At 52.4% G+C, this 27,920-nt stretch overlaps 8 protein-coding genes across 8 annotated transcripts; 3 read left to right on the plus strand and 5 right to left on the minus strand.

Annotated features, from left to right (window-relative positions):
- Positions 1-87: 87 nt before the first annotated feature.
- J4E82_007879 (uncharacterized protein) lies at positions 88-696 on the plus strand (the record flags this gene model as incomplete). Its single annotated transcript, XM_051734120.1, has 1 exon — positions 88-696. A coding segment is annotated over one exon (609 nt), but the record flags the coding sequence as incomplete, so codon positions are not given.
- A 416-nt stretch (positions 697-1,112) lies between these two features.
- Positions 1,113-3,161, minus strand: J4E82_007880 (uncharacterized protein; the record flags this gene model as incomplete). The annotated part of the gene is made up of 1 exon (XM_051734121.1): positions 1,113-3,161. The coding sequence occupies one exon, from the start codon at positions 3,159-3,161 to the stop codon at positions 1,113-1,115; it is 2,049 nt and encodes a 682-aa protein (XP_051586061.1).
- A 1,537-nt stretch (positions 3,162-4,698) lies between these two features.
- J4E82_007881 (uncharacterized protein) lies at positions 4,699-6,073 on the minus strand (the record flags this gene model as incomplete). The annotated part of the gene is made up of 2 exons (XM_051734122.1): positions 4,699-5,953; positions 6,006-6,073. 2 exons carry the CDS (start codon positions 6,071-6,073, stop codon positions 4,699-4,701), a joined length of 1,323 nt encoding a protein of 440 aa, XP_051586062.1.
- Positions 6,074-14,272: 8,199 nt separating this feature from the next.
- Positions 14,273-16,211, minus strand: J4E82_007882 (uncharacterized protein; the record flags this gene model as incomplete). Its single annotated transcript, XM_051734123.1, has 6 exons — positions 14,273-14,332; positions 14,395-14,601; positions 14,661-15,351; positions 15,410-15,691; positions 15,749-15,937; positions 15,985-16,211. 6 exons carry the CDS (start codon positions 16,209-16,211, stop codon positions 14,273-14,275), a joined length of 1,656 nt encoding a protein of 551 aa, XP_051586063.1.
- A 1,506-nt stretch (positions 16,212-17,717) lies between these two features.
- Positions 17,718-18,479, plus strand: J4E82_007883 (uncharacterized protein; the record flags this gene model as incomplete). Its single annotated transcript, XM_051734124.1, has 1 exon — positions 17,718-18,479. One exon carries the CDS (start codon positions 17,718-17,720, stop codon positions 18,477-18,479), a length of 762 nt encoding a protein of 253 aa, XP_051586064.1.
- A 579-nt stretch (positions 18,480-19,058) lies between these two features.
- On the minus strand, positions 19,059-21,201 carry J4E82_007884 (uncharacterized protein; the record flags this gene model as incomplete). Its single annotated transcript, XM_051734125.1, has 4 exons — positions 19,059-19,657; positions 19,708-20,767; positions 20,818-20,873; positions 20,928-21,201. The coding sequence occupies 4 exons, from the start codon at positions 21,199-21,201 to the stop codon at positions 19,059-19,061; spliced, it is 1,989 nt and encodes a 662-aa protein (XP_051586065.1).
- Positions 21,202-22,001: 800 nt separating this feature from the next.
- Positions 22,002-24,131, minus strand: J4E82_007885 (uncharacterized protein; the record flags this gene model as incomplete). Its single annotated transcript, XM_051734126.1, has 2 exons — positions 22,002-23,717; positions 23,766-24,131. 2 exons carry the CDS (start codon positions 24,129-24,131, stop codon positions 22,002-22,004), a joined length of 2,082 nt encoding a protein of 693 aa, XP_051586066.1.
- A 2,048-nt stretch (positions 24,132-26,179) lies between these two features.
- Positions 26,180-27,302, plus strand: J4E82_007886 (uncharacterized protein; the record flags this gene model as incomplete). Its single annotated transcript, XM_051734127.1, has 3 exons — positions 26,180-26,422; positions 26,521-26,651; positions 26,705-27,302. 3 exons carry the CDS (start codon positions 26,180-26,182, stop codon positions 27,300-27,302), a joined length of 972 nt encoding a protein of 323 aa, XP_051586067.1.
- Positions 27,303-27,920: the final 618 nt, after the last annotated feature.

Raw genomic sequence — 27,920 nt, forward strand, 5'->3', positions numbered from 1 at the left:
CCTTCTTCTCTCTCTCTCTCTCTCTCTCTCTCTCTCTCTCTCTCTCTCTCTCTCTCTCTCTACCACGTCCAACTAACATCTCCACAGTCCTTTCTCCTCTCAACTCTCCCCTACACGACCCTTCTTCCTCCTCTCCTTCTAACCTTCGTCCTCCGCCCGTTGACTTTCGGCGCAATAAACTACCTCCCCGCTGGTCCTACACCCATCCTCTTCGCTCTCCTCGCAAACTACTACGCTGCGATTCCATATACATACCGGTATAAGATCTCGCCGTGGTCCGCGCCTACACCATCATCATCATCAACACAGTCGAATACCCAGTCCCTCTCAGCGCTCTGGTCACGCAGTCTAACGCTGACATCCAAGTCACTATCCTACCTCCCTCCCCTCCAACTTGCGCTCAGCCAATTTCCGGGCAGCTTGGTTGCGGCAGCTGTAGGGTGGGGCGTGGGCACGGCATACCGGAGGGATGTTCTGCCTGGAGCAAGCCGCTGGAGAGTTCCGGGGTGGATGGTTGGTGAGGAGAAGAAAGGGGGTTTCGAGGGGCTGAGGGCGAGGCTAGATGCTGAGAGGGAGAGGGAAGGTGGTGGAGCGGGGTTGGCGACGGGGATTCTGGCGGAAGACGGGCAGGCGAGGCAGAGGAGGACGTTGGGAGATATGGTTGCTGAGCAGTTTAGAGGGGATAGACGGGCGTAGATGGGTGACACACAAAGATGTATGGTTTACATGGAGGGTCTTTGTATACTAACAGCTTGGAATACATGTTGGCTTCACTTGTCATTGTGCGAGCTTTTAGTTCAGGGAGATGTGATGGTATTAAGTGATGTCGACGTATTCGACTAGTGATACAGGTTTTCTGCTATCCTGGCAGATGGATGTTGATGCGACAAAAGTCGCAGTCTCAAATGAACCGCCCACGCTGTTAATAGGTAAAGATAGTTCGGACAAGCCGGCATGACCTCCTTGTCGGGTATAATCCTCCGCTCTCTGATAGAACGCCGGAAAAAAAGTTAGGAGGAAAGAATCAGGGTCGTACAATCATTAGGAATTAACGGGAAAAAATATGGGAAGAAAAAAACAACAGGAGAAGGGGCAACTACTCAAGAAGCACCTTAACTTCTCCGTGAAGAAGATCCAACACTACCCCTGGTCTTTCGCAGAAAGTCGTCTTCGCTTTCTTTGACATTGAACAAGAAGTCCTTTTCGACAGGATGACTATTCAAAGCTGTCAGCGGCGTAGTCTCGCCTGGTTTCCGTCGGGAACCGCTGCTCCTCAGCGTATCGACGTAGGCATTTAGACCATTAGTTGTACGGACGGGATTGCCAGTGTCAATAGGAGGCGGAAGGGGAGCAACCGATCTCGACCTAGAATGAGGTTTAGAAGGTCGCGGTGTCTGTTGATCCCGTTGATCCTTTTGTTGTTGCTGTTGTTGTTGTTGCTGCTGAGCCAGTGCTTGAGGTAGAGTCAGACGATCTAAACTGCGCCACCATCCGTCCCTGTCTTCGCGTGGATCTACAACCGAGGTTAGATCGGTTGTGGAGGCATTGGAGACGGGAGGAGGGGAGGAATCGGAGGATATCATTTCCCACCCTGATGACATGAGGTCCGCGTTGGGGAGTGTATACATGGTGGATGGTCTGTCAGCATCGGTTGTTCGGCGGTGTGGTATGCGGCGTTGAAGGTGCTCGTCTGAATTTGTAGTACTCGCACGCTTGCTGGTGCTGCGTGAAGGGACCTGAGGGCAAGTCTCTTGCATGGACTGTTGGCGACCTGCAAAACTGGCGGAAGTGCTGGTGGTGTTTGGGACGTAACTTGATGACGGGCGGCGATCACTTGATTTCCTGCCTGACAAAGTCCTACGGGGGCGATATAAACCTCGCAGACCGTCCGGTTGGCGTTCGTGAGATTGTGGGGCAACTGTATGCGGCCGAGCTGGGGAGATCTCTGCTGCGTCCATCAGAGACCGTGAGGGCGGCTGGTAACCTTGGCGATGAGGTACGGGAGTCCTGGAGGGGGTGGCAGACCTGTCATCGGCGATGATTGTCGGAATCTCTTGTTGGTATGTAGTGGGAACCTGAGGAACTTCTGGAAGTGGGGAGGGAGACGCTTCGCGTAATGCCTTCAGAGAGACAGCAGACATACGCTCAGACAGGTCTCGAGCAGACTTCCGCCGCTCTTCGGTCAAGTCAAGAAACTTCTTTGACCGTTCTGAAGGCGTAAACGACCTTATCGATTCATGGCTCGGCTTGACTGACGGCGTGTCCTCTACCTGGCTGTAGTAATCCGAGTCGAAATGAGAAGTAGTGGGCCGTTCCTCGTCCACACTGTAGACGCTAGGCGGGTACTTTCCAGGAGTGTTGACGAGTGTGCTAGCGGGAGAATGGCTTTCTATCACCATGACGCGCTCTTTGAGCATCTTGAGTTCCTTGTCGAGTAAGGCCTTTTCCTCCTCCATCTTGATGATGCACTCGGCCGCTTCTGCAAGAGCAGTCTCGTGTTCTGTGAAGTGCGCGGCAGTCTCGCTTGCTATAGCGGTGAGCTCCACGTTGTTCATCCGCTGTTCTTCGTTGTCTTCTCGTAAGCTGGAGATTTCCTCACTCATCTTATCCAGTTTGAGTTTCAGTTGTTTGTTCTCCGCACGCAGCTCGTAGTTTTCATCCTCCAGTGGCTCAAGTCGCTCAACTTGTTCCTTTGTAGCCGTCAGTTGGTGCTGTAACTCTCTGTTGTCCTTCTTCAGCAGCTCCACCCGCATGTTGGAAGTCATTAACGACTCCTTTAGCTTCTGGATATCATTGGTGAGGTCTCGATTCGTCTTGGAGCGCGGCGTGCCAACATCGCTAGGTCTTCGTCGCCGGATGGGCGAAACGGGTGTTGTTTGCTCCTCGGTGAGGGCAAACTCGTCAAAGACATCGGGTGAGGTTTTGGGTGTGTGTATATCCAAGGGCATCGACGTTGGTGGCGGTGGCGCCTTGACTTCCTGAGGCGAAGGCGTTGGTGTGTTCTGTGCCCTCCGTGCTTCCAGCGCATGTCGTAGAAATTCTGATTTTGGCGCAACAGAGTAAGTGCTCGATCGCGAAAGCGTAGGTCTCATCTGGTCTGGCGTCGACGGCCTATAGGCAGTTCCCCGCGAAGAACTGTGTGGTGACGAAATGTTCGACATTTCGATGTAAGGTTCCGGACAAGAATTAGGCCCGGTAGAATTGCGCGTATGCTTTGTTCCTTTAAGAGAGGCAGTCGGTGGCAATACGTTGTGTACCGCGACTCGTATGCACGAACAATGATCCCCCCTAGTTTGATCGTTGGGCCGGGAGTAAGACAGGCGCCGTTGTGTAGTTGGTCGAGAAGGTTTAGGACGGCGGCGGGGTATTATATGGCGTATGTGAGAGTTGTTGATGGGAAAGAGACCTGGGTGACGTCGCGTGCGAAGATGGGTGGATAGTCGCTCGAGAGCGGGTCGTTCTTGGGGTCCATTCGCGCTATAGCAGGGAAAATGCTACCATGAGAACCGCTGCGTGATCTGTCGCGTCCTGGGTTGTCGCGGTAAAAGGGAGATGAGCGGTGAAAGTAGTAAATTTCGCGTTGCAGGTAGCGGTGAATCGCGTCAATCCTGACTTGACAGCAGGCAGGCGATGCGGGCAGCGAATTTCCAGAAAGTGGTGGTATGAAGAGCAACTCTGGCGACGCGGAGCAGAGTCGAAAATGCCAGATGTCTAGGGGATGGCGACGAACAGTCGCGTCGGGCAGCAATTAGAGATGGACGGTTGAGGGAGGGCCAGAAGGGAAGACTTGACTCGAAGAGGACAAGCGAGAAGGGGCACAGCGGGAGCCCTGGCCGGCGCGACCCAGCACAGCGGTCTGCAGGTGCCGTCAAGGCTTCCTATTTGCTGTTTCTGGTACGTGGGTGGGGGCGCCCTAGGAAGCCCCTGGCGTCGAAGAGTGCGGTTCCCGGGATTGCTGCATGAGCCCTCATGTCGTCACAAGAAACATCACGAACGAGACAATCGGGAATGCGGGGGATAGGTTCACCTTTGCCTTTGGGCGCGCTCTGCCTGTCCTTCGCCTCCAACAGGAACCACATCACACAGTGCGAACGCGCCTACGAACCCCAACGCAACGCCATGTGGCGCGTTCCCAGCCTATTTCGACTATGCTCAGTAGCGCTGCCTTCGCCGCAGGACAGTCCTGTCGCTCGTCACTCGTCGCCGAGGTGATTTGTGATGTGGCACGCGACTGTGTCCAGGCCTCCTAGTACCCGTCATGTTTCTTAATTTCTGCAAGTCGTTCAACTTAGTCGACGTGTTTCTCGCGATAACGAGTCTTGCACAGAACTGGTCCTGCAACTCGGCCTTGTCCTTGTTGCGGCGTGCATACTTCAGCTGTCAAGCTCAGGCCTCAACCTTCGCTATGCCCAAGCATTCGGGCTCCTCTCTGACAAGAGATCGCCCGGCATAATGTCGGTACTAGTGCTGTCAGTTCGGCTGTTTTTATTTTGTGTTTAGTCCAAAGTCTGAAGTTTCGCAATGTGGCAAGTAGAAGAGGGGGTGTCTTGGTCGCTCCATGGAACCACGTCTGTCTGCTGTGCATGTGTGGGGCCCAAGAAAGAATTATTGTGTGTTGTATCTTCAGATATTAAAAGTGTACAATGATGCCGGCGCCTGGGTGTGGGGTGCCGTAAAAGCCTCTGCGTGTGTTGGAAATCACTCCATCTCAACAGCGACTCCAGCCTGCCGCAGCCGATCTTCCCACTCGATGCGCAGTTTCTCCATCTCCTCCCAGCACCTCCTCCCCTTCTCCGTGAAGCGCTCTTGGCTCTCCTTGGTCAGGTCTGTCGCGTACGGATCCCTTCCCTTTCTCTTGTATTCGCCCATCTTGCCTCCCCAACCCCATCCCGTCACTTCTGTGCGGTCCACACGTTCTCGGCCCCAAACATCGGTCGCGCTTCCCCACTTGCCCACGCCTTCCTTTGCCTCCATGTTGTCCAGCGTGCTCTGACTAGCAAGTGCCAACCAGACCATTGCCGTTGCGCCCTTCTCGACATCAATCGTATGCCAGTCGCTGCCAAGCAATCGCCCAATGTAGAAGGAGATGACCATGCACCATTGAAGGATGAGGGGGAGAGGTACGATCGAGGTAGCGCAGATGCCAGGGTGAGAAACGTAGAGTCGCGGCTTCGTAGTCTTGTCCGAATCTTGGGCGTGATGGAGATATTCGTCAACAGGTTTTGTTGTTGAGGGCAGCGTAGAAGTAATGGCCAGGATATCGGTCAACCTCTTGGTGCCCTCGTACGGCATGTCTGACAGAATGCCTTGCATGTCTTGCAGGTCGAAGACATGGTCGTATGCTTCCAAGCTGCTGACCCAAATCATCCTCCCCCTTGTCTTCTCACTCTTGGGGTGTCTTGCCAACAAGGGTGCGAGGTAGTGACCGAGGAGGTAATGCCCAAAGACATTAGCACAGAAGACCTCGCCTAATGGAGGCTCTTCTTCCGTCTTCTTGTCCGCAGGTATTTGTGGGTTTTTTACTGTCCATCCAACTCCAGACATCTTGTATGTAGGCCAAGTGATGGCCGTTCTCCACTTTGTGAGGATTGCCCATATGGCACCGGGCCAATTGATGCCAGTCCATCCACCAATGCCAGCATTGCAGATGACTGCATCGAGCTTTGGTGTCGTTTCCCGGAGCTTCTTGCTCAGCTTCTGTACTGAGACCAAACTGAGAAGATCTAGTCTCTCCTGGCGGAAAGACACGCGATTCTGCAGCACCTGTGCGATGCCCGGTAGTTTTTGTTCATGGCTGCGGATGACTTTGCGAAGGTGCTGTTCTAGCTTCTCGATTGTCGCATCGCCTTTGCGTTGGTCGCGTGTGGTGATGATGAGGACGAGGGACTCGTTTTGGGGGCGAGTTTGCAGGAATTCGTCAATCAGGCGGGTTCCGATACCAAGTCCCAGGCCACTATAGGCGGGTCAATTGAGCGTCGCGCAGGCGGACAATGGGATACACGAACCTGTTGGCTCCAGTAACCACGACATAAAAGCCATTGTCGGGTGTGGGCGTGTCTTCACGGTGAGGCATCGTCGCTGATGTGAGGGATGATTCGCCTATGCACAGCGTTCCTGGTTCCTGACTCCATTTCGGAAAGGAGCGCGCATTGACCAATCACGGCATACACGACTTTCTAGCACGATTTCTGGTTGGACAACTTATGCATATCTGTTTCTGTCGTCTGAACACGCTCTTCCATCATCGTCAACTACAGACCCAGAAGCATAATGTCTGAGGGCATGTTTGTTTCTCCTTCTGGCGCTTCGTGACGGGACTACCTACCACACCGCACCATTGAAACCCAATATGCGACTAAGTCGGTCTGAAGACCGCCTAAACGGACTTGACGTTCCGAACTCACTCCACCCTCTTTAGAAACAAAACGCAACTGATCAACAGTAGTTCCAGTAGTTTCAGTAGTTCCAATAATTTACCGGTTAATGTCGACTCGAGGTCTCTTTTGGAAGTTCGGCGAACAAGGTTTGCACCGTGCGAACGCGCCAAACCAAGGACCTCGTTGCGAACCACGATGATCACGATGCACGAATAGTGTTGACTCAAAGAGGGTTGCGTCTTGAGAATCTAAACTTTGCGGTGGGGGTAAGTCGTTGGTGCATAGTCTGCCTTCCCGGACCACGATCTCGACATCTACCTTGTTGCACTCTTGCGATCGATGTGCAAGTGTTCCAGGGTTGACCGTGTAACAACCACCAAGAGATCCACAGCATGGACCTGCGAGTATGTACAAAGAGTGCTAAGACTCTTGGTTTGTGATTCGCCTACTCGATGCTTAGAAAGCTCCGCAGATCAGGTGTCCACGGACCCGGCCAAGACGCGTCGTATGTCACCGCGTACGTAGACTTCTGGTGTCGTCAGCTGGAGACCTATCAAGCTCCAGATCAACATATCCGCAAGGATGTGCTAATGTGACTGAGAACCCAGACACCAGCCGGCAAATTCTGTCGGAATGTCGCGGATATGGGATAGGGCATTGTAGAGGCTTCTCCTCATGCACACCAACCTTGCGTCAGCCCTACCGCAAGCTTCGCCGTTCTTGATTACTGTCGCCATCGGTGAATATGCCGAGACATGGCGGAGACGTGATCACCCGCCTCACAGCACGACAGTCTTTCTTACATTCGCCTCCGGCCAAACTTACGAGTCGTCCGTGACCAGGCCCTCCCTGGCGCAGGGATGGGGTCGTGGGGTATGTTTGCGGTAAGACCAGGCGATTGACATCGGCAGGTACATCTTCACATCTGATAGAGTCCTGAGCCCCATGGCAGCCCAATGCGGTGAAGCTTACAGTGTTCCATAATCCCTCCCAGCAAACTCATGCCGTGGTGAACTGACAAATCGTGCCATGCTGACCAGTCTTCGAGCTATTGGATTTAGCGGTTGTGAGGTTATACAGCATACGATCAACCTCATACGGTACCAGTAGTATGGGGAAGCGGAGGTCAAAGCATCTCACCGAAGACGGCCCGCGGTCGCAGTACGTCACTGAGCATGTTTTCGGACTCGGCTTGCGTCGGATTCCAGATTGTGGTAGCAAAAGCGATGATTCGGATTAGCAAAAAGGGTGTTGTGAACAGAAGCCGAACTTGCAATCTAGACCCAATATACTTTGCGTTTGTTTGCTGCATAGCGAGCTATCTCCACGCCATGGACATGGTAACCGATGCTAAAGCTCCGAAGCGATCCACGACTAGCTCTGCGTCGTTATGCACGTCATACCTGTAGCCTTTACCTGCGTCTCAAATCGTACTAGGAAAAGGCCAGACTTTGTGCCGTACCGTGTCCGTAGTGGGGCGGAGAAGGCTCCGCTGTTTCCATAGCGGACAATCGCTCAACGCCTTTGCGGCCGCACTACATGTCGGTGTGAAGACTCCGAGCCGGCCGAGGCTGAGCAGGACGTGTGTGTTCATTCACACCAAGACGTTTGCGGAATGTCCCGTTTGAGGAGTTCTCTTGGATGAAGAAAGTTTGTCAAGGCGGTATATCACTCAGCTGCTGATTTTCCCGCCGTTCCAAGCCCCTCCATGTACCCCAATACCCACACATGGGATCCTGACCGGGCTGATGAGGTTGAGGTTGTGACCCAGCTCTTGGGAGATATGCAGCAGCGGGCTCGTCAAACATCGGGCCAAGTGTGGTGGACGTTTACATAAGACACAGTCGGGCCGTTGAACCTGGGACTTGCAGCATGCAAAAAGGCAAAGCAGCTGACCTTGCGCTGTTTATCATTGCTGGTGACAGCCCGGGCCGTGCCGGATAGGCAACCAATTGCGGATCCTCAGGGCTCAGGCACCAGGCATGAAACATGATCCTCCTCGACTGCGTGTCACCTGTCAGGCTCGATGTGACAGTGGCAAGCCTCACTTCGCATTCCGCGTTACAGACAGAAGCTCGATACGAGGTAGGGGTCGCGGAAGTGCCGGCGCAAGTTGCAAGTGCCGGCATACGGTAAATAGAGTCTCTCCGATTCGCCGTTTGGCTAGGAGGTTCGCTCCGGCGCTTCCAGTAGTGGGCAAAGGAGAAAAAAGCCGTGATGCAGATATCAGAGACAAAAATACGATGGTGTTGTAATCAGAGGGTTATAGTATGGTGCCGATCGGCAAACCTAATTAAATATCTCATTCGTTCCGTATAATGTGCTGATCTTATTATGATTAGCCCATGCATCGTAAGCACCAGGAAGTGGCTTGCAAGGACGTTGCCGTAGGTTGACGACACACTTAGTGTGTTCGTGGAGATGGGATTCTGGGCCACTGACTGCTGCGCCCTTTTTGAAGCGCGCACCACTTTTGACTGGGGTGAGACGGCAGCAGATAACATGACCGCGCATGCATGCGGAACTCGTACCATTCCAAGCTTTGTGGCACAAACATCAATGTTAGTACAGACCGTTATATCCACTCGGGCACATTTCTGCGCCAACTCACGACATCTGGATGCCGGAACTTTATCCACGCGAATCGCTACGAGTCACATACCGTGCCCTGGTAGACCCACCTGGCGTCATTGCATCACGACCGGGTGCGTAACTGTCCGCCAACAGCCATTATCCCAAGATTGTAACGGAGCCCAACACAGGGCTTACTGGCCCTGACCCCATGCCAACTCAGAATTAGGTTTCTACTGAACGCGGGGCGGCGGGAGGTAGGCTTACAAGGCCGGAATCGCCCGTGCCGTTTGGAGTGAAGGGAAACTATGAGATTTCTTGGATGAAGCTACATAATTGGATTTCATGGGTGGCGATACAACCACAGCTGTGGTTGCTCAACAAGCTGCCTCGTGACGAGGTATGGTCCTGTCATTGCTATGTTAGTTTCAAGTTGCGTTGGGTTTGGGGTCATTGGAGCGGGATTAAAAACCGTAACCGCTGGATATCAAACTGGCAGTAGGATCGTAGTGGAGTGATGGGGGATTGACTTTCTGCTGTGCCTCATTTGCTTCGCGGCCGCTAATGTGGCACTTTTACCAGGTTACGAGTATTTGAGGACGTTTATGGCGGGCGGGATGGTGGGGAAACGTCGGCTTTGGGTACGAGTCGTGCCGCTGCATATCAACGGCTTACACTGTAACTTCACACGGCTCAGGGTGCAGTCGTTCGGTAAGCCGAGGCAGGTATACTGGTACACGGCTAGGTACTTGGTACTTCATGATCTTATTTTCGTTGCACATTGTAGCCTCACAAATTATTCCAGGGCAACAGCAACATGTTACGCCGTATTATTCCCTGCTCCTGCCTCATCATGCGGTTGGACTGTGAGTCAGTAGCGTAGATCCTCATCCTCCCGTGCAGCCTCGACCACAATTATGATTCGCTTCCAGAAGATTACCAGAGTGGACCGTAGGCGACTATCTCCTGACTCACTGTACCTGATTCTGGAAAAGGTGGTACGCATCGTCCTCTGCGTCTTGCAGAGGCAGCAAAGGCCCCACCGTCGAGTCGAATTTCGCGTACCACGTGGATGTGGAGAGCCACATCTTCTGTGTCGATGAAACTGATGTGGCGTCATTCACATAACCTCCCCACACACGCGAAGCATGTAATCGTCAGCGTTATGCGTCCGGTGATATTGACGCTCCAGCTTCCTCCTAGGGAATTTGTTGATGCAACGGGATGTCGATGTGGCCGGCTTGGTTCGCGTTATCCCTCTCGAAGACTCCGATTAATGTGATGACGGACGACCCAGTCTTCTAGTGATAACAAATCATTAGTGGACGTTGCTGACTCTTGACATCAACGAAACCTTGGGGCCTAGTAAGGAGGATCGCGACTCTGGTCGCCAGTAGCGATAGCGACATCCTTTGAACTATACATAGGCGTAGTGACTCGTACAGTTTGCGTTACCATGCAACGTAGCATGCGAACCATATATCAAGTCAGCTCGTAAGATACGGTCGCGTATACGCAGCCCGGTCGTGCCTTCGGCGAACTGAAACTCGTGATTGGCTAGACTGCATAATTAACAGAGGGTTCTTATGGTTTTACCAGTCGTCTTATTGCGTTCCAGGGACCCGGTAAGCCAGACCAATGTAGTAACCTGCATAAGTTTGTCGTAGCTGCAGGTAGCGACTTGGTGCTACGGCACGAAATAAGAAACCAAAAGGGGACATTCGGCCGACCATTATTCTGACATTTTTTCCAGTCTAACGCGCGAAATATACTCAGAACCGCGCGAACCGAACGCGAGTGCGATCCAGCATCACAAGCAGGCACTGTCCAGGTGGGTGCTCGAGAGTTTCTGAAGCTACAAAACTGAGACAGTTCGGAGAGGTCGCCGACATTGGGCCGAAGCGCTGAGATTGCCTGGATTTCGAGGATACTTTCTCGGAAGGGGGTCGGAAGGGGGCGAAGTGAACGTAGGATCATTGCGGTGAATATTCCGCGTTTTGTTTATGTTCCACGTAAGTGGCGGTTGATTTGGTGGCCGATTGCGTGTTTCGGAGTTGTGGCCGTCGGGTGAGATCTGGTGTGTCACCCACGATTTGGTTTGGCTAATGCAACCATAATATCGTGCAAACTTTGATTAGAAACTGAACCCTTTTTTTAAACCGCGAAGTCCTTTAGGGCTATCGTATTGTTGTAAATGCTGTCGGGAGTGGGATGAATCTCCGCCATCGTAGCTAGTAGCCTGTGCCGGACATTGATGACTATAATCTCGGTTAAGTACCAAAAGTCGGCGAAGCAGTGTTGGGAAGAGTGGTGAAAAATGACTTTTGAAATTGACAGTGATGATACATTCGCCTATCCAACAAAGTACGAAAAGGATTCAAATGGGTATTGTGCAGCTGTCCGCCGTGTACGCCGTGCTATATTGCAACCGTGACTATAGGGAATGATAACGAGAGCATGGTTCGTGTTATCGTCTGCAGTCGCCTTGGATGTGTTAAAATGGATCTCGTGATACATGTTGGGTCGTGGAGTTACGAACCGCAGTTCTCATTAAGTCTGTATTCTCTGGGCCATAAGTCAGTATAGGAATACGATGGATTAGAATGAGCACTTACACTGCCGTGACATTGGCCGGACACCTTACATGCGTTTGTTGGTACTTGGTACACCAGGCTTTGACGACATAGCGGACGTGAGCGCACTTGTATTGCACTTGTGTGTAGTCGCACATGATGACCGAAAAGGAAAGCTGTGAAGTGTTGTGGTCGAATGACGAGTAAGAATTCCAAGAGGATGTACAAATGCAACAATGGATGGCAGGCAAATGATTCTGTTGGTGGGTTGGTGAAATCTCCGGATTAGCATGCAGCTGCGCGACGGTCCGTTATGTTATAGTGAGCCAGACGGAGCAGCAGACAGACGTCAGTGCAGTTCAGGTACCCGTAGGAGCTATGCAAAGCTAGCCCATGTCGATAGAACCTGGTTCGTCAGTTGACATGCATCATGGTAGTGGCCGTGAATGTTCAACGTACCCGGGAGCCCGAGAGCGGTCGAGCCTTTTACACACCATAGACCTGGGTGGGGACCTTCATGTTTGAAGTGCTCTCGCTTCCAAGAACCTTGAGGGACAAAGGTAGCAGCCCAACCCGGGTGCCGAGAGGGACTACAGGGTCTTCTGGCCGTATTTGAAGAAGAATGAATGCAAGCGTGAAGGTCCTCGGTCTTGCTCTCAGGGTAGAATAGCCAGCGGGCTGCCAACGGCAGTCTCTGAGTGGTCGAAGCACTATAGCATTTAGAACTGCGCCAATCCGCCTTGTCCGTTAGTGTGCACTAAGTTCAAAGTTATCAGACGTGCACAGATCAAGTTTGATCTGCGACTACGGTTCCACGTTAAGGTGGCCCGTGGGGTGTGCAGCCGTTGGAAAATCCTTGACCGTGGCAGACACTAAGCTTCGGAGGCCAGGGGCCACCCTTCCTTCACATCCTGCAGGTCGCGAGAGAGATCAATTGTATACTAGGTGGCAATTAATGGCATCGTTTACACACTGCTAGAGCGAGGCCTTTACTGCATCGAGGCGCCTGTTTCATCCTAGGCGTGCCTTTCTCGGCAACACTTCACCGGAGCTTCCACCGATGTGTGTCCTTTATGCTTACTATCCCGCTTCCCCGGCCCCAGTCCATATCGCGAGAGCATCCGGAGGTCAAGTGTTGCGCAATCATCATATGCCGTCCCGTGTACGGTGAGCGCGGCTGCGCGACATGATCCCACCTTTAGTGGCTGCTGGTGGGGTCCTGGTCGCCGGCCTCACTTTCTGATTTCGTGAGCATAACGTTCGAGGTACATTGTCAGCAGGGCAGATTCGGGGTTGTGTTTGAGTTTCGGAGCGTCTGATGAACCCAATGCTGGTGTTATCGGGTTCCGTTTCGTCCGCATGACGCCATGTGATTGAGGTTTCTACCTGCCGCAACACTGACTCTCAAGTTCGCAACTCTTTCCACACATGCTACTCTACACCGACACCTGCTATATGTGAACGGCACAGCTCTAGCACCTCGTACGTTACCTAGGTAGGCTTCCCGCATTGACGGCCCATGTCCAGGTCGCTGTGCCATAACTGCATTGAAGAACAGCGACCAATGCCATCGCACGGGATTTCTGAGAAACGTGTGCATATGCATACACATCGACCAGGAATCTGGTAGTCTTGACCCGCGGTAAGACTGTCTAGACCGTGCTGCCCGGGCGATGGAACACTAAGTGGCTGCAAAGTGCATGTCGGCTCGAACAACGCACGGTAAGCTACAACCATAAGGGACGTGGATGCTGTTCGGTAAGGAAAAGACCTGCCGAGACTGGGAATATACCGACCTATGAAAGAGATGGGATTCTGCCGCTTCTCGGGGACGAGACCAATGCAGGGTGCCTTCTCTTATGGCGACCAAAGATGCAAACGCATGCAGAACGTACCAGGATCGCGTCCCCTGGACTGAGCAGGCCTTGTATACAATCCTTCGCTGATCGGAAAAGTTCACCGGCTGGCGCTCGCTTCAGACGCGAGCTTCTGAGAAGCCGACCCGACAACCCCCTCAACGCGAGGAACTTCGTTACAACGGACCATGACCGCATACACATGCATGATGCATCTCTCATTCTGGAGTTTTGAAGTAGATCAAAAGGTCTTCGCACCGCCCAAGTGTGGCATAGCTCCGTGTCCTCCATTTGTGGGCCAGAATATATTGGATGCCACAGTCTCCGCGTTAATGCAACCTCAACAGGAAGCGGAACCAGCAATCCGCAGTACCTGCGTTCTGGGAGTCTTGATATGCCAGTGGCTTAAACAAGGCGCCACACCTACCACTTTGTTGAGAATGTTGAGAATATTACGAACATATCATTGGCTCTTGTATCCGAAATTCTACAAGTTGTGTAGGTAATCGACTATTCGTTGGCGAGCATCACAAGCCATTCAGGCTGAACATAAGACATGGATGTTAGCATTTAATGCCACCAGAACGGTGAACTAGCTGATCAGAGACTATACCTCGAACCGTCCCTCCCCCGCGTTGCCAATCCGGTGGTAGCGCCAGAAGCAGCAGTGTGGCTATAGGACTAGGTCCCATATGTTCTATATGCTGACAACCTCTCCACAACATGATTCGGTATGACAGCGAATATCGGGTGGCACTGGCCCGAACGCTTGCCGATCACCAGATTCCTACGCGAAGATGCGTTCGTTTGAACTAGTTCATTACTCTTCATACGAGGATGCCAAGGAAAGCATCACGTCGGTTGCGGATATATAAATCTCCATAATACGCGTAGATCATGAGAACTCTCCGTTGGCTTCTCCAGCATCTAACCAACCACGACACATCTCGACGGCCTAAATAAAAAATCAAAGTCAGCACATGCCATTCTCGCAGTTGGTTCGTGGAAGCTACTTACCCTTCCCCACTTCTTAAACATCTTCTCGCCCACCTCCTTGTCGACATTTGGCTTGAAGACCATGCGATCTTTCTGGTTAATCTCCTTTAGTTCGTCAAACTCTTTCCAAACGTCGACAGCAAAGCCAGCTGCGATGGCTGCGCCCAAAGCTGTAGTTTCGCGCATGGCGGGGCGGTCGACGGGAATGCCGATAATGTTTGCTTGAGTCTGTTCCAAATGGTTATTTCAGGGCCACTTCATCGGTATCTCCCGGTGCCTTCACTTACCTGCATGCACAAGTTTGAGTTACTCATTCCACCATCGACTGCAAGCATGTTAAGCTTGTGGCCACTGTCCAGCTCCATGGCGTCTAGAATTGCCCTGGTCTGGAAGCAGGTCGCTTCCAAGGTTGCGCGAGCGATATGTCCCCGCTCAGTGAATTGCGTGATACCAAAAATGGTGCCCTTAGCATCGTCGATCCAGTAAGGAGCGAAGAGACCGCTGAAGGCTGTTACGAAGACACATCCACCGTTGTCTTCCACAGATGCCGCAAGATCACTAATCTTGTGTGAATGTGTGATGAAGCCCATGTTGTTCATGAGGAACTTGACGCCACTACCCGCAACCGCAATACTGCCTTCGAGTGCATATACGGGTTTCCGCTTTCCGCCAAAGTCGTACGCGACAGTAGCCAGAAGCCCGTGCGAAGAAATGACAGGCTTTTCTCCCACGTTGTAAAGCAAGAAGCAACCAGTGCCGTACGTGTTCTTCGCAGAACCGGGCGTAAAGCCTTGTTGACCAACCAAAGCTGACGATTGATCACCCAAGCACCCTGCAATTCGAACACCTTCCAATATACCGGAACGTAAGAATCCGAAGTCGTCTCGCGATGAAGACGGCACAATTTTTGGTAGCTTGACCTTGTTTTTATCGATTCCGAAGAAATCCAAGAGCTTGTCATCGTACTGAACGGTGTGCCTGCAATTGCATTAGCCGACTTTGTCGCTTAATTCGAAGCGAGCGGAGGTTGACATACAGGTTCATGAACATGGTTCTAGACGCATTGGTAGTGTCTGTCACGTGAATGTTTTGTTCTGGTCCTCCGTTCAGGTTATATAATATCCATGTGTCGATGGTTCCAAAGGATAATCGCTCCTCGTCGTATGCCTTGCGAACGTCTTCGTTGTGGTCAAGCAGCCACCGGAGCTTGACTGATGATGGGTAGGTCGATAGAGGAAGTCCACACATATTGCGTATGTCATCAGCGCCCTCCTTGTTCTTCAACTCACGGACCAATCCCTTGGTTCTCGTATCTGGCCTGGATTCACAAAGTCAATCGCTGCCCATTCGAATCTCGTACACACGTTTTACTTACCAAGCGATCGCATTACATAATGGCTCACCAGTATTGGTGTCCCAAACGACTATTGTTTCACGCTGGTTGGTGATACCGACAGCCTTGATGTCTTCGATTTCATGGCCGTTGTCGAGGAAGATATTCGTAGCCCGGTCAATGCATTGTTCTACCGAATGAATGATCTCTTTCGGGTCGTGTTCATGCCATCTGCGCCAATTAATTCACGTCAACAACAAGATTTCGCCTGTACTGACCCTGACTGAGGATATTGCTGGTTGAACTCGATCTGATGTTGAGCTACGGGCTCACCAAGGCCGTCGAAAATAATGAAGCGAGTACTTGTAGTTCCTTGGTCTATGGAACCAATAAAGAACTGCCTCAGTCTCCCCTCGTCCAAATTCGACTGTGGCTCTTCTGCAATTTCCTCTTTGGGGACTGGCTGCGGCTCAGTATCGTGCGCGGAAACGTCTTGTGTCGCCATGCTGAGAGATGTGCTGTTCTGTTCCACGGGTGTACCTAACCCGTTGTATTTATACGGAAGATGTCTTCCGTCCGCGGTCGGAATCGTAGAATATGCGCGACGGGTGCAGCTGTTGGTCGCGAAGTGGTGCTTTCTAAAATTCGGTACCAAGAATGGTACTGGGTATTGCGACGGTACGGAAAAATTTCTAACCAAGCCAATCAGGTCTGACAACCGATTAACTTCTTTGCGGTGTCCGCGCTGAAGGATGTCTGAACTGCGACGAGTTGAGTGCGGGTGTGCGGTGCCGCAGCAAAGCGCAAATGCCGATGGTGCTGTTCCGAGGGGGTGCTGCGAAAGTGTTTCGCGACAAAGAACACCGAGTTTGGGTGTGTATAACTTAGGATTTGAAGTCGAGGTGGTAAAAGGAGAATCGCAACAGGAACATCGTAGAAGGACGAAGGTTTCGGTGTTTAATCGGCAACGGAATCCGAGCGCGTGCCTTTCCTATGCGGTGTCTGCGGTATGACGCTCGAAGAGGGGTGGTTTTGCCTTTAAAGCGGGGGAGGGGAATAGCTCCACGACCAACAACACGACAGCAAAGATGCCCAGCCTTGTCACATGGAGCCTCAAATCTTTCAGCCTCCTCCGGAGCTCGAGAGTCAAGCCGTTGATCGGTCTTCACATCGTCGATCAGGCCAAATGCTAGCAAAACTAGACTCCTTGCCCGGCAAAGCATCCGCGCGCATGTCAGTGTGACTTCACATACAGCGGGTCGCGCGTCCAACAGATCCACATAAGAAGACGCCGTCGGTATTTCTCCAGTGGGACTCCAAGGGGTTGTGGGACACCCGCATCGAATCCACCCAGAGCCTCATGAAGCTGCCAGCGGAATCACAACATGGCGCTCCGTGCTCATATTATTGACAATATAGCTCGTCGGCTTTCCCCCGGATTTCACGACTTCTTCACCGGCCAACGAACATCCATTGTGCCAAGCTGTCGACGAAGCTCCCCCTGGTGCTGACGAGCTGACACGATGTCAGTACATGTCGTTTAACTTCGACAATGACTCGTTGTTCTACTGTGCCACAATGGATTTCCACCTGCGCAGATCAATGAATAGGATGGAGCCATGGATGGCATTCAGCGTGGCGACCACGCAAATCCGATAACAAACATAAAATCAGCATGTCATTGGACGATCATCGTGCAACACCTGCGGAGGACCACGGGCGTTCTGGACTTTAAAAAGGTTCAGGGAGAGAAGCTTCGAGACACTGTATTCTGCATCTCGGAGGTGCGGGCATCGGAAATGACCATGCGTAATGTGTGATGAGTTGGTTCGGACGTGGGATGGTTACCGGTATAAAGTTAGGCATCCGCGCCAAGTGGAGCGGAGTGGGTAGGCCTCGTAATGGCGGAAAGTCAAACTAATGTTGGGGATCGCGACGGCACGTGACGTCTACATGGGGAAGGTTCTTGGCCTCCACAACACCCGCCCCAGTTCATCCTCCAGACATGTCTATGCAGTTGCTGCCAAAAGAACTACGCCTTCAGATATGGGCGCTGGCGTACTACAACGAGCCGCCTCGCCTGGTAGCACTGGAGACCAACCCCCACGATGAGGATCATGACGAAACGCACTTTTGCCCGCGATACTCCCCTAGTCCTGCGCCAGTGACGGTAAATCTATGTCATGAGTCGCGCGAAGAAGCTCGGTACCAGGCTGTGAAAGCAAACCATATCCTGCAGGTACCGTGCAGCAATTCAGATACTGGCTGTGGCGAATTCTACTTCCGCATCGATACCGACATCCTCTTGCTACAGCTAGAAGGCACGCGTGTTAAACATTACGATGACTCGCCCGAAGTAGGACTACTGGCTCACTTCAGCCATGCAACGGGCTGTGATCCCCAAGAGCTGCAGAAGGTCGCTATTACAAAAGTTATACTGAATGGATTCAGAGACGGCAGCCTATCAAACGTCCTACGCGACTTTCCCAAGATATCGCACATGGTCATGATGCTCACCAACGAGATACTAGAGGACGATTTGGAGAAAGAGTTGTTTGTTCGCGCTGCTTCAAGGATAGTTCGCATGTACAAACTCGACTTGATGAACCTAGCTACTAGTCAAGGGAAGACGTTCAAGCCACATCCCTTCAACGTGGATTTTGCAAGGCTTCACCATGGTCGGTTGGATATAGTCTCGAAAGATGTTTGGCGTGACTGGAGCGATGGCGGAGAAGAGTGGGCAACGCTCGATAACTCTGAACCATTCTGGTAGCTTACCAATCGCAGCGCATACGATGAACAAGCTGTGCGCATACTTTCACAGATGAGATCCACAGGCAGTAGATAATGGGTCATACATGTAAGTCGAGAAATGAAACACACAAGAGCTAGGAAGATACCGGAGTAGAACAGCCACAGTCAACAATGGCCGGCACAAGCATGGAACACCCTCAACCGCGCATCTCAGCTCCTAGAGCCTGTATCGCCAAGATAATGGCGTTCAGAGCTCAATCTGACCTGTACCATCAATTGTTTTCCGGAGCCATAGCCACTATCTACCATATTACCCGACAGATTTACGCTCCGGCGATTAATCATATCAGTTGTGGGTCTACAAGAAAAAGCAAGTGAGTGCATAATCGGATAAGCATGCGGTCGACCCATCGAAGGACATCTAGGCCATCGTCCACCTCAGCCTTGAAGACTGCAATACCATTATGAGATACGAAAACAAAGGGAGAAGGCGATCATGAAGAAACGGACTGTAAATGGTTCTTCTCAAGTCTAGCTATAGCCGTTTGAACGGGACTCAGCAACGTAAAAGGTCGTACATATATCATAAATCTCAACACTATGCCTCAATCTTAACCGCAGCTCCGACCTCCCTAATCCTCCCCTCCAACCTCGGCGCAATAGCCTTTGTCCAATTAACCTGGAACTCACCACCACCAAGCTCATCACACAGCTTAGGATTGCCCTTGAGACCAGCAACACGCCACCACTTCCTCATAACCCTTCTGATCATCTCCGTCTGCTTGTCTGTGAACTGTATTGGCACACGGCTATCATACATCGGTCCGTCGTCTTCATCTTCATCGACGTCCGGGTCTTCCGAGTCGGTAGTGTCGTTCGGGCTGTTGTCGCGTTTGTTCGAATCACCCAGGACTCTGCTCACGCCTTGATCCACCGGAGGAGCATTGTTACCACGGGACTGCGTGGGGGATGTAGGAGATGGGTCGTGGAAAGCGTGACCGTGGTTCTTCTGCAGATTCGTTTGAATCGATGTGAATTTTGTGTTCATGGATTTGCCCCAGCGTTTCCATTTGCCTAGTACTTTGAGAGACATGAAGTATTGGCGGAGGATAGTGGAGATGAGAACGCCGTTTTCTTCCGAGACAAGCTCTTTGGCAACTCCGCCTTCTTCTTCGATGAGGAGGGATGTGTAGCCGTCTAGGTGTAGTTGATTAGTGGAAGCTCTTTGTGCACTGGGGATGACGTACCTTTTCCACGGCCCATGTACCCTCTCGTAGCGAGTACGTACTCTCGCTCCTCATCTACAGGTTCCTCTCCAATCGTCACATTGGAAACCCGCGAATGTGGTGGTTTGGAGTAGTCCGCTTCAAAGGTAATGTTCGATACTTGCGGGAATCTTCCTTCTAGTGCCGGGTAATTGCTGACGCCGTTTTCTAATGCTTCTCGAATTGCCTTGCCGGTGACCTTCAGTACCACGACCGGATCTTCAAACGGGAAGCAGTTGACAAGATCCCTGAGCTTCAACAAGCCAGGAGGGTAGATTTGATCTCCGCGTATCGTTCCGGCTGCCATGATACAGCACTCGGCTGAGTAGTAGTACCTCATGAGATCGCAGACAAAGTTTCCAATGTTCGACTCTCTTGTTCGTACGGTTGTGAATCGGGCGTCGAGTGGTGCGGCGGTATATCCGATAGGTTTGTCTAATCGCTTTCTAATCTCCCGTGTCTGTTCTTCTACCAGCGCCATGGCCTGGGGATCTTGAGGTATACTGCTGACAATGTCTCGCCGTATGATCTTGAAGTCCCATCCCTTGCCCTCTGGCTTCCGCCATGCCTCAACGTGAGACAGTTGTTTGAAGTCTGTGCCTGACCGCAGTACTTGTGTTCCGTTGATAAGGTTGTACGAGTAGTAGTGGTCATGTCCACCCAAGATTATATCAATCAATCCTCCTCCAACTTGCTTTGCCAGCTTGTTGTCGTTTGGCTCTCGCTGATGCGATACGCAAACGATTATCTCTGCGCCCTGCTCCTTCAGACCTGGTATGAGTTCCTTCGCAGTCTCGGAGGCACTCTTGTATATGATGTCCGGCGGTAGCGCGTTGATTGTGTCGAGCCACTCTCGTTCTGCGAGTCCGATGACGCCGACTTTGATGCCGTTGGATGCCGTGAGCATGACCGTCTTCTTCGCGTTTCCGAGGGGGACACCGTCGCCGAGGGCTGGGTCGTGGACGTTCGCGAGGAGCCATGGGAATTTGCATTTGGCTGTGAGGTAGCGATACTGCTTTACACCAAAGTCGAGGTCGTGGTTCTATGTAAGCGTTAGTTGGGCTCGGTCTCTGTAAACTACGATGTACATACTCCCACGCAAGAAACGTCTGTGCCAATGTTGTTTAGTACAGGGACCATGTGGCTTCCTGGTGGTAGTCGTCAGTCTCCTTGCATAAGCTGTGGCGATCCGGCTCACTGACCCTTTGTGATACTACTCTCAATGCTCGGGTTGAACGCATCACCCGAGAAGAAAGTCAGAAGCTTTGGTTGGTCCTTGAACCTCTCATCGTCCCTATAGTAATTTACGAGAGTTTGAAACCTCGCATATCCGCCAACAGGCTCTCTTGACCCCGCTTCAACGTGGTAAACATCATTGTAGTGTAAGAAACGTAGGTCTGGCGGGGCATTCGGCGCGCCACCTTCTGGCTCGCATATGAGCAGCTCTTCCGCTGATGGGTGGTCTGTGGGCGCCATGATGATTTCCGAATCTATATCACACTTGTACCAACTTGAGAGATAGTTGTCGTTAGAATATGGTGCTCAAGGCGCTCGTGTCGCGTGTTCGAGCGGTGAGTATGCTGCGCATCATCAATCGTAGTTAGCGTTTCAGGGTCCAGATGTATCTGGCCAATGACGATGACGCCCACTCTAAGCCGAAAGGGATCTGCAAGGGGCATTTCTGAGGCTGACGGCTGCTGACGGCTATCGTACCGCTGCCGCGTGGTATGTATGAAGGCCGCGACAACCTTGAAGCTCGCAATAACCATGTGACACAGCATCACCAAAACCTCAGCCTACCAAATACCGACCTCTCGTCGGAAATAGCCCAAAGGCAGTTCAATCGAGCTTAGTTCGCCTTAGAGTTTTTACAAGAAAACGTTCAAATGCCTGCGAATACTTCGCTATTGATATACGTACTCTGTTAAGTAGAGCCAACGCAAGTCCATATACAGTAACATTGACAGAAAAGACAAAAGAATGTGCTTCTCGATGCCATATGCCAGACGATGCAAAACGCCAGTGTCCTCCAGAGCGGATATCACTAGACCTCGTAGTCATAAAAAGAGATGCGCCGCGTAACCAAGCCTAGTAGAAACGCCGAGAAACCTACACAAAGAATCCAAAGAAATCCGCAGACCGCGGCTAGAACGCTGCTAGAGAGCATTCCAGCCATCCCAGAGATTTAACCTAGCCTTGCCCTTACCCTTCGGGCCTTGCCTAGACCCAGCCGCCGCTGGACCCGTCCCAGAACGCCTTGAACTCCTTCCTAATTCCTATTGTCTACTACTGCCTGGACGGCCCCCCTTCGCCTTGGTCTTATTGTACGTCTCCTTGCAGTCGTCACTGCAGAACCATTTCGTTCTGCCAGTAGGCGGTTTGTCAAGATTTACACAGCCAAGGTGGAACCACTCGCGGGGGCAGTCATCGTTGTCGCAGGCAATCATGTTCCCGTAGGAAACTTCGTTACAATAGCAGTATCGCGGCTCGTCGCCATCTTCCTCCGATTCGGCCTCTGGTTCGGCTTCCGCCTCGACCTCTTGGTAGTCTTGTTCTTGTGCGACGGAGCTGGCAGCGGATGATGGAGGGTTCGATTTTACGTTCGGCGTGGGCTTCAGGGCGGGAGAAGCAGTGGCGGTAGTCGATTGCGTGTTCTTCTTGTTGCCTCGTTTTGATCCGGCGCCTGTCGTGCTGTTGTTCTCTGACGACGTGGTGGAGTTTGAGTTTCCATTGTTCACGTTGCGGCTACTGCGACTTCGCGCCATGGGTGTCTCCACAAACGCGCCGACAACAGGTGTCGTATTCTTGGAGTTCCGACCGGATCTCACGGCGGCAGATATCGGTGCGGGAGCGTCAATGTCCATGCTCTCTGGCTCCGGCTGTCCCAAGTCTTCCACCTTCATGTTGGCTGTATCAAAGGGCGGTGGGATCTCTGTACTCTCCTTTGGAGTGGACGCGCCCTTTGCCGAAGCATTGTCTCGCACAACGCCAGCAGCCTGTTCCAGCTCTGTGATGGCGTTGCTGCTAGCGGCTTGTTGCGCAGAGTGCGAGGATGACGGGCGGCCTGCAGCTGTAGCCTCTTGGTCCTTGATTGACGCCACCGAATTGGCTGTGGAGTTCTTCCGTGCACGGGCAGACAGTGTTCGTTCCGATGCGCCGGCAATTGCTTTGTTGACGGGGAAGTTGGCAGCAAGGGGTGACGAAGCCATAGGGGGCGAGTACGGGGGAAGCGGGTTCTTGCGTTGCGCAGCCACGGGTGCGGCACGAGGTTTGCGTTTTGCTGCGCCGTTCTCTGGACCTGGCGTTCCCCGTGGGCTAGAACCACCCCGTACGCCGTTGCTAGTTGCTTTCAAAGCACTGCTCAGTGATCGCTCCATGGGCGGAGCTGCCGGTACCGCCGCCGCCGCAGCGGCAAGGGCCTTTTCAGTCTTCTTCCGCTTGCCATGAGGACCTGTGCCGTTGCTTGAAATGCCCAACCCAAGGCTTCTGCTGTCTGGCGCTGCTGTCTCTGCAGGCAAGGGCTTCTTCTTCTGCGGTCTCTTGGCTGGTCTGTCGTCGAAGTCGGAGTCAACCTGGTGGTGTCGACTGCGCTTGTTCGCCTGCATGGCCTCACGTCTGGCCTCGCTCTTGGCCGCAATTGAATCGACGTCATGGACATGTTGAGCGGCCGCGGCCAGGTTATTCGCCGCAGCCACCTCGCGCCTCTGCCGCTCGTGGGATGGTCCGCCCTTTTTCTTCTCCTCTTTGTCCGCATATGCCCAGTGTGTAAGGCTGCCGTATCGCGCTTCGTCGCTGATCTCGCCGTCGAGCTGGGCGAAGGAGTGGTGCATGCGCGTGAGGCCCTTGTCTTTGGTGGCTTTGGCGCCCTGGAGCACTACGAGCTTTTCGTCGAGTATGGGCAGCGTGTTCGCGATAATCATGCGGAGGCGATAGAAGAGCTGGCGCTTGGTCATGGCCGAACGTTCTTCGGGGGACATGTTGTCAGGATTGAGCTAGCAATTGTGAGTTTCTGATACTGCTATGCGCTTCCTGGAACTTACGTTGGCGTTGGCCTCAGACGCTACTGAGGCCTGTTCTATAGCAGCCAGCTGGGCCTTTGTAGTGACGGGCTGCCGGGCGATGTCGTCAAGCAGCTCCTTGAGCATCTGCTCCGGGTCATGGAGTTTGGCCTCGACTTCCTTGAACATGGAAAAATGCTTAATTATCTCCTTTGGAAACGCATCGACGGCGCCGCTAAAGTGGGTGAGGGCGGGCAGGAAGCCGGGCGCGCTGCTGGAAGCTTCGGGCGTCTGCTCCATCCCGCTCGCGTTGAGGCGGCCGGCAAAGGTGCGCGCATAGTAGTTGGTAGGTCGGACCGTAGCCCGCCCCTGCCTCGTAGAGGTTCTTGTGCCTGTGGTCGGGGGCATGGTGGCTGAGAGGGCGCTCTGTGGGTAGCAAGGCGAGGAAAGTGGCCGCGAACGCGCTCAGCCCAGGATCGAGTGGTTAGAAAGAAGTTGCGTGGTAGGAATGACGTGTGAGCGCATCTCAAGCGATAAACAGGGGTTTGCTGGCGCTTCCAGCGATTTGCCTTTTGGGTTTGGTGACGATGCGCAGAACAGGAGCTCCTCACTGCCGCAAGACGCTACAAGCGCGAAAGACGCTAAACACTGTTGACGGAATGCGCACGTGTTTTCGTTTTCCGGTTATCGGCGGTAGCTTGCCCGATAGTGACTAAGCCGCCGCCAAGCCTCACTCCTCCATCATCCTCGTCCACTTTATCCGTCCCCTTGCCCAACTCCCACACTTGTGTTGGACGCTTACGACTACCTCTCTTTCATTGTCACTCTGCTTTACGCGCCCGTCGTGTTGCATGTACAGGGTTCTTGTATATACATAATATGGTCGGCTAACTCCCAACTGGAAAGCCCTCTGGTAAACCTCCATCCCATGTCGTTCCAGATTGCAGAACTCACTCTATGATTCACTACGTGTAGACTCGATGCTTTGCATCTGGTTCCACTTCCTGAGTTCAGAGGAAATCCGGCGAGAGAAATTGCAGGTATACAGCCCCACGAACACCTTTGGTCACGAGCTACAACTCGTGCCGCATTCCCTCAAAAGTACGAGTCTCAGAAAGATGGAGAAACTAAAACCTTTGAGATTATAATTATGGGAGTATAAGCCAATCGTAGACCATGCCATAGCCGCTCGGAATGCGCCTATAGGTCCCTGCTAGTTCTTTGTGGCGTAGTAGACTGCTCTGGTCCGAGCATAGTAGTGGAGAGATTGCCGTTTCGAGCCTCATACTTGTACGGTATGCCGACATGTATATCAAAGCGGATCACTCTGGATTGATTGACTCGTGAGGGAATTTGCTCGCCAGTTCGCCACACAAGCGCCGCGCAGCTTCCTGTGACGTATCGGACTTGTTGATACCTAAACAGTAAGTACACTTACGCAAAACCAACGTCTTAGGGTACGGTGTGGAAGCTATTCTGTGTCTACCCTTTCAGAAGGAGCTCCATTCACAGGGGACAGGAATGCGAACTGTTGGTACGTACCAACGCCGGGATCGTCAACACTGGATCTCTGGACGTACACCATCGCGGCTACGTCGCTTGACAATCAGTACGGGGGGCTATGCGTTCACATGAATCATGTCGTTTGAGTCGATTGTACTTGCTTTCCTGTGTTACGTCTCGATGCTTGGTTTCTAGCTTCCAGTTTGTATTTGCATGACTTCATTCACTCTATTTCATTCCATTACCTCCCTTACCTCAGCTGCCCCTACTTCAAATTACTTAAGCAATTTTCTTCACCAATATCTGGCCCCCGTCGATACCATGAGGGCATTCCGCGGGCCTTTTCTGGGCTCACCCAGCTCCCTCTGTGCCACAGCTCATGGCCAACTCGTCCCTCAGGCTGTCTTTTACAGCGATTGTTTCATCAGCTACCCATCCATTCCATCGTTAATATACAAGTGTTGGCCTACGTGGGCCTTCACGCAGGGAATGTAACACGCGACTCGAGGGTGGCATTGGTCAAGTATGAGCAAACGAGTCTCTTGGCAGGGCATCTGGTCGACTATCGTGAGCCCACGGGTTCGCCATTGGCTCAAGCTGCCAGGCAGATGGCCGTTCGGTGAAGCTCTAGTGCTCTCGGGCCGCAGTGCGTCGCATTGTGCGACGGTAATGTGAATCAAGGACGATGGCCCATTCGTGATCCAAGGTGACGGGAAGATCCATCAGGTGGTAGCGATCAAACAGCGGAGAATGTGTCATTCCAGAGTCACCTTCACTTTTCGTCGGCCTATCACACTTGGACCGCCGCCGCACTGCGTATAAGATCTTTCGCTCACCTCTCTCGAGACTTTCTTCTCCATAACCGTACTATTGTGAGATTCAGTGCAGTCAACTCCATTCCAACTGGTGTTCTTCTCTACTTGATAACACATTTACCCCCGGACTCGCTCAACATGTCCACCGACCCCAAGACCAATATCGATGATGTCTCAGGCGCTTCCCTTACGACTGAGATCACTCAAGCCGACAAGATCCGCAATACGATGGCGTTAGATTTCGTCACTGGTCCTATCGATGCTCCTGATGGCACTTCCAAGCTTGTACCTGCGCCGCCTTCTACACCACCTGCACAGTCAACAGAAGAAGAGACTTCGTCGCCCATCGTGGACACCCCCGACACCGTCATGACCGCACCTGTAAGTACTAATGACTCTGTTTCTTCTCATTTCTTCACACCATGACAAGTCACCATGTCACTATTGGAGCAGTAAGTTGACCGATATTCGTTTGATAGAGGGAAGAGCCTGAAGCTTCTGGTGACGAAAACCTGGATGACGGCGAGGATGTACCCGACGATCAGCGCGAGTTCATCTGTATGAATGACGAGCACACGCGCTGCATGACCGGCCAGTACACCATGGACCTGTTAGTAATTTATCTTTACGAACTGTATGAGATATACACTGACTGATATCTAGGTCGCGCAAGGTCATCTCCGATCACTTCGGCCGCAACAAAGCATGCACTCGCGACGTCACCGACTGGCCCCTCTTCTGTCGCAAGCACTATCAGCGTGCGACTTACAACAAGAAGAAGTGGCAGATCCGCAAGGTTCAGCTCATCCTCCGCCAGTTCGATATGATCGAGAAGGAGTTTCCGGGCACCACATACGACATCGCGTTCAAGAAATCCGAGGAAGCCCGCCTCAACTCATACTCCCGTCAAGTCGCTGCATCCAGGGGACCCTTGGCTGCGGCGAAGAGCGTCCAGCCCAAGGAAGGCAAGCACTTCGAGGCGCCCATCGACGTTCTTCGTGAGCTGGACCAGTATGTTGGTGCTGACAAGAGCCATGACCAGGTTCAGAAGATTGTCGACATCATCCTCCAGATGCTTGAGGATAAGGAGACCGATCAGGTTCCTTCGATTGAGTTTCTCCCCAAGCTCCCTGGCAAGGCTGCTTCTCCCAAGAAGGCCCTGGCTAAGACTCGCACACCAAAGTCTCCGGCGAAATCTCCCAAGACCCCTTCTCGCACCTCCAGCAAGGGTGCGGTCAAGAAGCCTCTGCAGAAGGCTTAGATCAGTCTTGTCGACACGATAGCCAGCACCGCGACCAACGTACCCGCACACCGCTCTTCAGAGGGCTTGTCGCAGTCTGCAAAGGCAACACATCTGGCATCATAACCCTTCACTATCTTGCATTCATGGTCACGACGCGTCTAAGTTTCCTAACATTTGACTACTGTATCATTCAAATGTCGGAAACTTTGGGCGCTGTTATCAATTTTCCTGCGTTCACGACATTTTGACAACGACGAAACCTAATGACACCATCACGACTGACTTCTTCCTCCCCGCTACACGCTGTCGTCTCACGTATCAGCGTTCCAACGCAAGAGCAAGACTGTTCGTATGGATGTTGAACTCGTGTATGAAGCCCTAAGGCAACAGATCACCGGCTTGTTTTTTCGATACCCCTCATCTTTTACGACGGGTTTGCATTACAGGTAGATTTGGGGGGCGTTTTGGGGAGATCTTCTCACAGTTATGTGAAGAATCAACTCGGTATTTAGTAATGATACAACAAATCTGATAGACCTCGTCTGCCACCTTTTCGCCATCTCTGTCGCTCTTCACTACTAACATGTACGTTCCACAGACGTCGTCGACGTCGCATATGCAAGCATAACGTACCTG

Source organism: Alternaria postmessia (genome assembly GCF_024291825.1).
Source record: "Alternaria postmessia strain BMP 2775 chromosome Unknown scaffold_58, whole genome shotgun sequence".
Classification (NCBI taxonomy): Eukaryota; Fungi; Ascomycota; class Dothideomycetes; order Pleosporales; family Pleosporaceae; genus Alternaria; species Alternaria postmessia.